The 12,785-nt window shown below is 34.4% G+C and overlaps 1 protein-coding gene across 1 annotated transcript in view; it reads right to left on the bottom strand.

Moving 5' to 3' along the window:
- Nucleotides 1-292: 292 nt before the first annotated feature.
- The window catches only part of LOC123561185 (contactin-like), a 37,382-nt gene continuing 24,889 nt past the window's right edge, over nt 293-12,785 (bottom strand). The window contains exons 16-27 of the mRNA XM_045353425.2: nt 12,252-12,415; nt 11,882-12,008; nt 10,369-10,533; nt 9,280-9,420; nt 8,741-8,835; nt 7,881-7,967; nt 7,224-7,374; nt 6,557-6,678; nt 4,348-4,534; nt 3,736-3,851; nt 2,506-2,683; nt 293-1,984 (exon numbers count right to left, since the gene is read on the bottom strand). Coding sequence (XP_045209360.2) covers nt 1,854-1,984; nt 2,506-2,683; nt 3,736-3,851; nt 4,348-4,534; nt 6,557-6,678; nt 7,224-7,374; nt 7,881-7,967; nt 8,741-8,835; nt 9,280-9,420; nt 10,369-10,533; nt 11,882-12,008; nt 12,252-12,415 — 1,664 coding nt within the window. The 3' untranslated portion in view covers nt 293-1,853. The remainder of the gene's footprint in view (nt 1,985-2,505; nt 2,684-3,735; nt 3,852-4,347; nt 4,535-6,556; nt 6,679-7,223; nt 7,375-7,880; nt 7,968-8,740; nt 8,836-9,279; nt 9,421-10,368; nt 10,534-11,881; nt 12,009-12,251; nt 12,416-12,785) is intronic.

Here is a 12,785-nt window from a genome sequence, read left to right as displayed (position 1 = left end):
TTTACATGTTAAAGCAATTAGAAATGGCGTTACAGTTGTATGAGTTTATGAAAGATATTCCGGTTTAAAACTTGAAATGCTCTAATTGTATGTTAAGTACATCATATCAGCATTTGTAAATGTTTATAAAAGTTTGTAAAACACTATTGAAAGTTTGCTAGTTTGTAGCAGAAATTCTGTTACAAACGTACACAATCTTTGTCATCGGTCAACAATACTTTCCTCATTTAACCTGACATAGTACATAGTAACAAATAGAATGTGTCCAGGTATAAATGATAAGACAATGCTATTAAGAATTAACACTATTGTTTTATTGTAGAAAAATATGACATTTAATAACAACATGTGGTTATGAATGTCAAAATGTGAACATAACACTACATGTGCGACAAAATAACAAAGTATAGAAAAAGTTATCTTAAGGTAGTTCTGCACGTTCGAGTACAATGTAGAATTTGATTAAACCCTGATTTGTATACTTAATGCGGCAAATATAAATGATAGGGTCTGTGGCTGGTTTTTGCTAGACTAATTTGAAAAGTTTGGACCTCGCACAAGTTTTCATAATGGGCGTCTTGGGGAAAACATTTTCACGAATAGAATTTTTCTACAATGTAGATTTTAATGAAATTTCTTACAGTCGTAAATAAACATATTGACTATATTTTGGTGAAATAGAATGAATAGGTCCTTGTGTTTGTTTTTCAGATATTTGCCAATAATCAAAGAGATCCGCATTTTACACGCCGATTTCAAGATATCATTATTATTATTACTACTACAATGTTCAATTTATTATGTTTTTATGACAAAGTTAAAAAAACGAATGAAATAAAAGAAGTTATTCAAACGTGTAACTTGAAAACATGATTGCAGACAAGGTCCAGTAAAAGTTTGGAGATAAAGATTAAGATGCTTCAAATCATTAAAACTGTACAAAAGTGCAGGTCTTATAAAGTGGCGGCCACTACTTTTATATGATAGTTAGTCACGGTTTAATGTGACAATTTTGCGTCCATCAATGTGTTAGCAAGAAAGAAAACCGTTTTACATAAATCTTTCTAACTTAAATGAAAATGATATAGATTATACAATGTGCAACAAAATCTACATAATTTTAAAGTTCTCTTTGGACAGAAATAATCTAAATGTATTAAAATATATTATTATATCAATTCTAAAGCTGTAAAAGCATACAATGTATATATTTATCAACAGTATTTATTATTTTAAGGTGGTACATCCGAAATTGCAATCGGTATTTTCCGTCCGATTACGTATTCTCCGAAGTGGTTTTGGCATTCTCCGACAGTTATGAAAAAGCAAGTTTCAGTTATGGCCGAAAGATGCCGAATAAGCATGCGAGATTATTGTAATCGCACTGATATTGCCAATTGTTATTAGTGGTCAATTATCTTAAATTGATGTCACAAACATTACTCCATAGTTTGTGGACTAGCAGCCTGAAAATAAAACATCTCAAAAAAGAAGATTGCATTTGGATTTAATGTAAATTTAACGTCAGTCTATTCTGTCTATTTTCTCAAAGGAGCGATTGTAAATTTATCATATGATAAATAAAAGAGACGATACAGAATATAGACCGGTTCAAACGAACTGAAAAAATAAAAAGCACTCAAAAATATATCTTAATCTAGAAGCTAGTTTACATAATTTTGAATACACAATGTTCAAACAAATGTCTACTTGTCTCAGTACTAGTAGTATTATAACCAATGCACAATTTGCATTCACTGATGAATGAAACAAAACATGTGGTAGATAACAGAATACATAATATTTGGGAATTGCATATATATCGTATTACGAAATAATTACACATAAAGTTGTCAGAAAAATGTACATGTATTTATAAAAGAAACAAAAACGAGTGATAAGATGCACGTGACGTATGATGGATGAAAGCTATTTGCTGATGCTAAAATCTCCGATGATGACGGATCAAACGCTACCAGCCCACCTGTAAGTACACAAGTTTCAATAATTGTGAACATATAAAATAGTGTCTGAACAAATATTCTTAACAATATTTCGAACAAACATTGATTTGCACAAGTGATTAGAAATTAAAGATTCAGAAGGTCAAACGTATAAATATTGGACACCTCAAATACACATAAAAGCATAATTTCAGATATGTAACATAAGTAGACTGAAGCAGATATAGAAAATAGTAAATTACACACCTGGAACTGTGAAAAAACTATTGGGAGCAAGTATAGAAGATAGGTATTGCAATACGATATACTGCAAAATAATTCTTTTTCGTAGACAAAACATTTCTGACTGTTGTTTGGTGATATGACTTTGCTTAATTTTAAAATTTTAACATACAAATGAACGGGACTACTTCTAGTTTCCTTGGGATTTAACTTTGTGGATTGACCTTGCAACGAAATCCACGAAAAACCAGTCCCCCAAAATATCAATGATTGAACAGTGCGTTATCTTGGTCTGTGCACGTCTCTGCATTATACCCACCTAAAGTAAAATAAACAGAAGAGCTGTGTTTTCCGTCCCCTCCACGACTGAAGCCTAAAACCCTGCATTCATAAACTATGTCTTTTTGTATTCCATATATAACAGCTTCAGTTTCTATTCTATCTGTTACAACATCTTTTGCAGATCGTACATCATCTGTTGTTGGCCAGTAGCGGACCTGTAATATGTTTGAATTCGATTGTTTCTTTGTATATTTGTTTAGGCACAGTATTCCAGTTAAGTTTTACAATGATCAGTTAATGAACTCATTATCTTTGGATTCAATATTTGTAGTTACGTGATTTCTTCAATTTACTGAAAGCCCTGCTTTATAATCAATAGGTAGAGAGACCAAAGACAATAGACTTGCTGTCTTCCACATGTCAGATCATGAAGCATAGGCACGGACTCGAGCTATTTAGTCCTATGAAAGTCCTAGATGGCTTAAAATTTTATGTTAAAATCTGTTGAAACAGCGATCGAAATAGATGTTGTGCATAATCACATGGTCAGAAAAGCAATACCTTCAATATTGTACATGAACTGATAAAGCTAGAACAGTAAAGGGAGGTAATCAGAAAACAATGTATTCGATAGAACTTCCTACTATGTTAATCAGTATTCAAACCTTTGACATATTTTAGATAAAACAATTACTGAAAATAGAATCTAACAAGAAATATTTATATTTTATTCTGATAACAAAAATGTGGCATCCACATTATAACTGCACAAAAATATAAAGGGTAAACACAGATCTATGAACAACTTAGATCGATATGTATTAATTCTGAAAAGTTTGCGATCGCAATATTAACTTATCTCGTAAATCCAAGATTAACGTTTACATTAGACGAACATTTGCCTGAATGGACTTACTCGATGAAAACATGTTTAAAATTAATGTTAGATTTCTTTGATAATACCTGTCCCTGTCGAAACTTGTAAACTTACTACAGCTGAAAAAAAAACCTACACTTTAAGCTGTATATCTTACATGTTTGCTTATTATAAGATAGTGGGCTCGTAATAACGATCGCTAATTTCCGGTCACATTTTCTCCGTATGTGATTTCGGCATTCTCCGTTTGTTACGGAAACCACTGCTAATATGACGTATATCTACGCGCGAAGAATGCCGAAATAACAGACGACAATACGAAATCGTGCGGAAATTGTCAGTTGTCATTACGGTTTCACTGTCTTAACATTTTGAATAAATATGATTTACCTTGTAACCCTCTAGATTTTCTTCCACACTTGTAGTGCTGACTCCCCTCCATTCTATTCTTACACTCTCCGCAGTATGAGAGTATATATGGATTTCAGTAGGATATAAGATTGGTGCTACAAAACGAGAAAAATGTTTGTGATAATATGATATAAAGTAATAAATGAAATATAAGATAGGTTGTCTTCTAAAAGGGAAAGAAGTAAACATTTTGAAATGACATGTTAAAGTTGTCTTTTCTAAAAGGGAAAGAAATCAACATTTTGAAATGACATTATATTGTCTTTGTTCATTCCCTTTTTCTGTTTTAGCACTATGTATCTGAAATTTGTCTGTTCGGTGCTTTTTGCAAGTGACAGTCATTTGACTCACGGGCACAGATAAGGTATTATGGCGATTTTCTGGCACTGCATGTTTAAAAAAGACGCTTGATGTCCCCTCGAGACAGTATATTGGGTATGGACGGGCAATTGGTTAGAACCACTGACCTTCTGTAAGCAAAATGACTCACTTCTGTACCACTGGCGAGGAGCAAATGAGCCGACGTCAGCGGCTGTTACCATTCGGCCAGATCTTTTTCTTATATACATATATCGTATCTACCATCCTTACCTTGTTTGTGTGTATGTGCATGATAAACTTCGCCCCTAGGACCCATTCCCGCATTTGTTAGTAGCTGAACATCAACTGTATACCAAGTGTACGTGTCTAAGCCTATCACTATACCGCTAGATGTCTCCCCTCGCCAGCTTATAGCATCAAGTGACGCACCTTCCACAAAACGCAGTTGGTAGTTCACCTGTATCATACATATACTTATTTTATATTACTTTCACCTCTTATGTTTTTTCAAGATCAAAACTATCATTCCTCGAGTTTATAAGTAAACAAGAGGGCCATGATGGCCCTAAATCGCTCACCTGTTATCACTGCACTTGAGGACAAGAGGGTCCTCAGAAAAAATATCTAAGTCCAAAGGACAGGAACAACAAAGGGAAGAAATTTAACCAAAAAGAAAAAATTTTAAAAGGTATAGATATGTCAAAATACACCTAAAAATTTGAGGTACCATCCATGTTGTACCACAGAAAGGTGGTCTCCGTTTTTCCCTACAGCCAGTAATAAAAAAGTTACTAAAAATAAGCTATTTATAGTAACGTAAAAGGGAAGTAATTAAAAAGAAAATCATTGTAAGTGAACAAAAGAAGGATCTGCCAAATAAATCTCTTGACATTAATGAAATTTCAGATCAGTATCTTCATTAGTTATGGAGATATACCCATTTTAATTTGAAATAAAGGGAGGTAATTTGACATAAAATCAGTCCATTTTATCTACCCTGATTGGCTCAGTCCAACTAATGACAATAATGAAATTTCAAATAAGTCCTATAAGTACTTACTGATATAAATTCATTTTGATTACAATCAGGGGAGGTAATCAGATATAAAATAACTCTGGAACATACGATTGGATCTGATTTGTCATGGAATCCAAGATTTATTGTTGTTGAAGATATTTTGGAAGTTTGTATCAAATCAAACCATAAATGAAGTCTCTATATGGCTGCAAAAGCCAAAATAACCAATTTTGGACCTTTAGGGGGCCATAACTCTGGAATTCATGATGAAATCTGGCCAGTTCAAGAAAGGAACCAAGATCTTGTGGTGATACAAGTTGTGTGCCAGTTTGGTTAAAATCAAATCATAAATGAAGCTGCTATTGTGCAGACAAGGTCAAAATAGCTAATTTTGGCCTTTTCAGGGGCCATAACACTGAAATCCATTATGGGATCTAACCAATTCAATAAAGGAACGGAGATCTTATGGCGACACAGGTTTTGTGCAAGTTTGATTAAATTCAAATCATAAATGAAGCTGCTATTGTGCAGACAAGGTCAAAATAGCTAATTCTGGCCTTTCAGGGGCCATAACCTGAACCTTATGGGATCTGCCATTCAATGAAAGGAACGAAGATCTTATGGTGAACAAGGTTTTGTGCAAGTTTGGTTAAATTAAATCATAATGAAGCTGCTATTGTGCAGACAAGGTCAAAATAGCTAATTCTGGCCCTTTCAGGGGCCATAACTCTGGAACCCTTAATGGGATCTTGCCAGTTCAAGAAAGCAACCAAGATCTTATGGTGAGACAAGTTGTGTGCAAGTTTGGTTAAAATAAAGTCATAAATGAAGCTGCTATTGTGCAGACAAGGTCAAAATAGCTAATTCTGGCCCTTTCAGGGGCCATAACTCTGGAACCCATATTGGAATCTGGCCAGTTCAAGAAAGGAACCAAGATCTTATGGTGATACAAGTTGTGTGCCAGTTTGGTAAAAATCAAATTATAAATAAAGCTGCTATTGTGCAGACAAGGTCAAAATAGCTAATTTTGGCCCTTTCAGGGGCCATAACTCTGGAACCCATATTGGGATCTAGCCAGTTCAAGCAAGGAACCGAGATTTTATGGTGATACAAGTTGTGTGCAAGTTTGGTTAAAATAAAATCATAAATGAAACCACTATCGTGCAGACAAGAAATTGTTGACGCACGGACGCACGCACGGACTGCCGACGGACGAAGGGTGATCACAAAAGCTCACCTTGTCACTATGTGACAGGTGAGCTAAAAAGGGAGTTCTAAATATGGACTAAATCTTGATTTAATAAATATACAAAATAGATTTTTTAAACTCAATGCCATTGGAAACATCTCGAAAACAGTTATGTATACGTATGACATTATTACTATAAACACTTGTCTATTGTTCAAGTACACCAACATATAATTACGATAAATAAGGACCGTATATCAGCTGTATATTACTTGATATCCAAGAAGTTTTCCCCTCATATGTTCTCTGTCGTTTGGTATTACATCCCACGAGACCTCTAGAGCTGTGCTGTTGTATGGCCACGCATACACATTCCTTGCCACTCCTATAGGCACTGCAATCATTCAAAAAATGTTTATTACTGTTTTGTGGTTTAAAGTTACACAAACATTATTTTCGATCATAGGGAGGCATCTTTTTGAAGACTGAAAGCATCATTCTAGACATGAGAGGTCACATCAGCAGAATAAATGATCTTCCGTGAGTTCAACATCCCTAATGAGGTTTCGATTACACATCGGACTAGAGTGGTTGCGGAATCCACATTACAATATAGGATAGAAAGAAACAAGACTTTTAAAGCATTTTCCCGTTGTTTTAATTTAAATGGCAGCAATAATAGTAACTATTTTATTCAGTGAAGGTATCATACAAAGTCAATGCGACATATGACAAACACGCTTATTTTATGTATTACCTTCATCACAGCTTATTCGCGACATCGCTTTATATTTACTGTATTGCAAAAGGTATACCGCATTCATTAGCCAGCCATTCGTACACATGGTGTATCGTTAATATTTGTTTTCACATAGTTTTGAAAATGGAAAAAATGCCTTTTTGTAGGAAGTCGTGAATGTTCATATTTATAATACATACTTTCTTCTGCTGAGTATATATAAACTCCTCCAGGCGACACAGGTCCAGGTCCGAATTCATTGAAGGCAGATACCTTTACTTCATATAACATATAAAAGTACTCTGAGCCAACCGTTGTCGCAAACTGTCCAACGTTTTCTGTCACAGTTGCCTATAAAAATATCATCACGATAAATATAGATAATAAATATATGATAAACGTATTCCAGTATTTAAGGAGAGGACAACCGTAAGCTAGTAAACTTTCTATCCAATTCCTGAAATGTTATATTGTAACTAATTCATGATTTTCTAAATAAAAATATGTTTAAACTAAACGTATCCCTAGTCAGTGGAAATTAAAAGAAACATAAGATAATTGCAGGTTTTACTTATATCATTATCGCTTTAAACCTATGATTTCAACTCTTCATTTAAACTGTTGACAGTTTGTTTCTCTAAACACTAACCCTAGCTTAACTTCAAAAATTTTGTCAATTACTCAGTAGTGTGTACAAAGATCAGAATGTAATGTTTAGTGCTCCTGAAGGAAAATTAGTGATGTAAAGTATATATTAACGTCAGTCTGAAACACTGCTAGCAGTGGGGCATCGCCTTTGAACGGTCAGTGGAAAACTCGTCAAAAGGAAATAAAATAGAAACAGTGGAAAGACTTACTTCCATAAATTTGGTAGTTGTGTTCGCCAGTCTCCAATATACAACATAGCCTATCCCAGAACCACCTTGGTCTTCCGGTGGTAGAGGCTGAAATATAAACATGTATATCCTTCTTAATGTTGAAATGGAAAACAATGATTAGAGAAACAACGCATAGTTTATAGTTTTTTCAACGTTGCAGAAAAAACTTGGTTAAACTTTCCTAGTGAAGTTCCGGTCTAAATTACAAAACTATTCTGATTGGCTGATGTGAAAATGTATGTCAGTCGTCGTTTAACTACACGTGTATGCGAAAATGTGTATATGCAGCATAAATGTGCAATATGAAGTAAATAAACAGTACAGATGTATACCATTAATGTATGAATTAAAATTCAAAATCATTTCTTAAATTAATTTCATTCATCATTTCGAATTTAATTGTGAATATTTCGCATTCTGTTTTTGTTTGTTTACATTTCGCCTAACATGTGCACACTGCTGTGACCTCTTGACCGGATGTTCATTAGGGAAGTTCACGCAAGTTTTTTTTTCTGTAACCGTAATATATGTGGAGTATCTCTGCAATATGAAATATTGAGCCATGTGATTGGTGCACGATGGAAGATAAATTACCGCTTGTTTAATATGCTTGGTACCCATTCACCGAACTGTGCGTTTGAGGTGAGAAATTTACGATTGAAATGGGTTAGTACACTTTCCCGTTCATGACCATGGTTCTTATAGTATACCTAGGGGTAGGGTATAATTTATTTCGAGGCATTTTCTTTCTGTTCTGGTGCCAGTGATACAAACTATAGGGGAAGGTACTTCATGATATTTTAGACAGAATGAAAGAAACTGTATGTTTCTAAACTTACAGTCCATGTGATGGTGAGAATCCCTACAGTTCCTCCACCTCCTCCTATATCATCCGGGTATTTTGATGGTGCTGCACCAGGTATTCTATATACAGCTGTTTGAATTTAAAAACAAATCAAATTTCTGTAAGTAGTTTCCATTTGCATAATATTACAATGTTTGTTTCAACAACAGTAGCTCACACATTTCATTTACATTGCACTTTTCGTAATTAAATTAAGATAAGGTAATGAACCGTAATAACACTCTTCGTCAGTTTCCGTGTGATTACGATTCTCGTTCGGCAATTCGGAACTCTTCAGTGCTCATCCGTAAAACGCGAAGAATACCGAAATGGCATACGATGAATACGTCAATTGCTATTAGAGACTTTCTACCTCTTATATTGTCTGAGCAACTGCATGACTTTTACAACATGCTGTTTAGAGAGCTATGTCCAGTGGATCACTCAAATTTCGCGGTTGAGAGGAAACAGTGACATCATCTTTTAATTCATTGAACAGCATTGAATTCTTGAGTATGGGTATCAAGTATTTACCTGAACTTCTGCTGGCCTCACCAACACCAAGAGCATTCACAGCTCTTACTCTGAAGAAATAACCATTACCGGATTTTAAATCTTCAACATTTACAGTGTGCTTCTGTGTTCCAGTAATCTGTGATACTGTATAAGGTATATCTGTAACCAAAATAGGGAGTAACTATAACAGAACGTTTTGCAAGAAATGGTTATTGGTATAGATTTTGCTGTCTTTACAAGTATCGTACCTTACTTTATAGGGGGAAATAGATTCACAGTTTTTATCTTCGCTGATATTTACGATCCGCGAAATTAAAAACCGCGAGATAATTCTATGGTTTTATATAAAAAATGACATCTTTCTTTTGCTTGCATAATTCATGTAAACAAGTAAAGTATGGGAAGTTTTCTGAAAGACAAAAAGTACACTCGATTTATTATTCCACTACTGATTTCATAACTGAAAACAGATTTTAGAAAAAAAATATAGAAAAAATATTTAATTTCAGTTCCCTCTAATCCTTTAATAATAAAGTTTGTATTTAGAGCAACGTGTTTATAAAAAAGGTACTTGATATTGTAGTCTATAATTATAATCCTTTTTCAAGATTTGGAACATGGTACCAGTATACGACCAAATTATTTCAAGCAGGTACACCCATTCGGCTTCCGCGAAAAAATAAATTTCGCGTTTTATAAATCTGCGCGAATTCAAAAAACCGTGAACATATAAGAACCAACATTTTTAAAGCCCTAGCAGCACATGTTTGTAGTCGGGACATCTGTTCTTTTTTAACTACTTTCTTTGTCTCACGCCATTGCCCTTTATCAGTCCTAACAATTTCACAAAAAAAGATTCAAAGTCAAAAGTTATGTTTTGATACTGATGATGTTACAGAGGTCGTGTTTTGAAGAGTGAGTTTCGTTTAAATTTAAACCATGCCTAACATGTACTAGTGTCCACAACTGAACCTTTAGTGGCAATTTTGACTATGTTGTTTGACGCTTGCAGTTTTCTCCAATTTCAGATGAAGATAATGTCTATATAATGTTTTCGAAATCTTTCAATCTTGACATTAGTATTTGACAAATAAGTGAATATATTACATGTATAGATAGGCACCCAAGTTGTGTTATACTCAGTGCATGCTTCAATGTTATGGAACTCTGTCGGGCGCCCGTGGGTCTCGCCCTCTGTCCAGATTACCACAGCAGATGTTGACGTTATTGTGTTCCTGTCCAGTCTAACACCAGCTGGAGGCCCAGGCGGTCCTGCAAATATAACACACATAACGAAAACGATAAATACCAAGTAACTAAGAAACTGGATACGTTTCTTACTCAAATTATAGCGAGGATATTGACCTTAAGAAATTGCTTCGGACCGAGTTTTGTGAATATCCATTAAGTAGATCATTTAAGGCTATATAGTGTTTTTAACTTTTCGTTTTTTAACGTTATGGCTGCAAATTGTCTAACCATAAGAGCAGACTTGAGACAACACAGTGTTCTAAGGATTAAAGTTTTATCGATGATGCTCATGAAAAGAAATTGTATTGCAGTCAAGCGAAAGCATTAAATTGAAATCGAGAGAGTTACATCCAATTATGATGCAGGCCAAGTTTAGCAAAGACCTTTCAAGCATTTCATGTAAAGACGATTTTAATACATTTCGCAGACTATTTTAGCTCTGAAAAGCGAAAACATTTGAATGAACAGAGAGACATACATGCAGGGATGATATGGAACAAGTCTGCCAGAGTTCCATAACTGTTTCATTACAAAAAATCGTTTAAATATTTTTTTAAAACATTCAGCTGTAAACTATGAGAGAGTACCATTTAAGGATGACACAGATTAAGTACAATGGAGATCCTTCATCTTGTTTGTGAGAAGTCGTTTGAAATCTTTATAACTTCATTCTCTGGCAGCCTCTTAGAGCGGCCAAGCTTAACTTTGAACTAACTTGTGAGAGGTCGACAGCAGAATGTGACAGACCGAGTTTGAACATATGTGACCAGTGGTTTCGGAGAAGACGATGTTTGAATAAAACTGTTGACGCAAGACAATGGTAAATAAAACAAAGGAACACAGCGGGGCATCGCTTTGGTATAGTCGGTGTCAAAACACCATTGGAGAGTTTAAACCTTAATCTGAACCCGACCATGTATCACAGTTAAAGGAAAGAGTGCAGAAAAGTTATCCCCGGCAGGTGGATCTTATAAGCATATTATGGTAGCAGTATATAATTATGTACGTACTCGTAAACACGAAAACGTTCTTGTAGCACGCCTGAAGGACAATTGTCGCATATACTAAATACCTTTGCAGAAGGAAAGCATTACAAGAAACATCATTAAAGAACCTGACTGAAAAGGCCAGAAAACAAATATTAAGGCAACGGTGTCCCGATTTTCTTTAAGAATTGCTTATCACAGTGTATTCAGCTTATAAAGCATTTTTGTTTTGAATTTTGTTAATTACAGAATATACATGTAAATAGAATCTATGTAAAGTAAGATTAAAACTGATGCAGGGTAAATAGCATCCAATTTTGTTGCAAGAAAATTATATCAAATATATTTTAAATGGTAATTTATATTTAATGAAATGGAAATACCTTCAACAGTGAATGAGGCTGATACATTCACAGAATCATACGTTGTCTTAGCAACGCACGTGTAGATGCCAGTGTGTTCGTAGCGAGCCGATCTCACATATAAAGCACCTGGATATTGTGTTGTTCCCTGTAACGGAGCAACAATGCTTCATTAAAACAAATTTGTTCAGATAAAGTTAGTAATTTTGTTAACTAATGTACAGATTTATAAAGATAAAACTTAGATCTATAAACAAATAGTACCGGATAAAAATAGTTCACAAAGTCAAAACATGCAAAATGCTTATATTATATGCTGACCATGTTAGTTTTATGCTGCCAAAACTGCGATTTTAAGGCAAAAAAGTAGAATATTTGATAAAAGTATTACAAGTGTTAAATGTGCGTTGTTATTTAGGTTGAGTTCACGTCCGTTGAAACGCCATATGAATATGTTGTCAACATTTCCAGGAAATGATGCGTCGCAGAGCAGAACTGACGTCACGTTTATCCTACCAATAGTGTTCTGCGGTGGCAGCGTGATGACGGTGTTTGCTATATACAGAATATATTGGTAACATGTTTGATATTATTTCATATTATAGTATGACATTGCATATTATATTATAATATATTAAGCCATGTCATGTCATATTATATTTAACCGCTCACTGTATATAAGATATGGTTGGATACATGTGTAATGGAAGTTGTATAATATCGGTACCTTGCTAAATATCAAAAGCGACAAATGACAAGTGCGGTGAATTTGAAAACTATTTAAATCTACACATGAACTGTGATAGTGATCCCTAAAAAATATGTATATGTAAAGTTCCTGAAGATCTTACTTATTTTGCATCAACGACACTTTTCGGTCGGTTTATGTTTGCTTTTCTTCCGATACATCATGGACGGACGGGGA

Source organism: Mercenaria mercenaria, chromosome 10 (assembly GCF_021730395.1).
Source record: "Mercenaria mercenaria strain notata chromosome 10, MADL_Memer_1, whole genome shotgun sequence".
NCBI lineage: Eukaryota > Metazoa > Mollusca > Bivalvia > Venerida > Veneridae > Mercenaria > Mercenaria mercenaria.
This window is presented reverse-complemented; position numbering and strand designations above follow the sequence as displayed.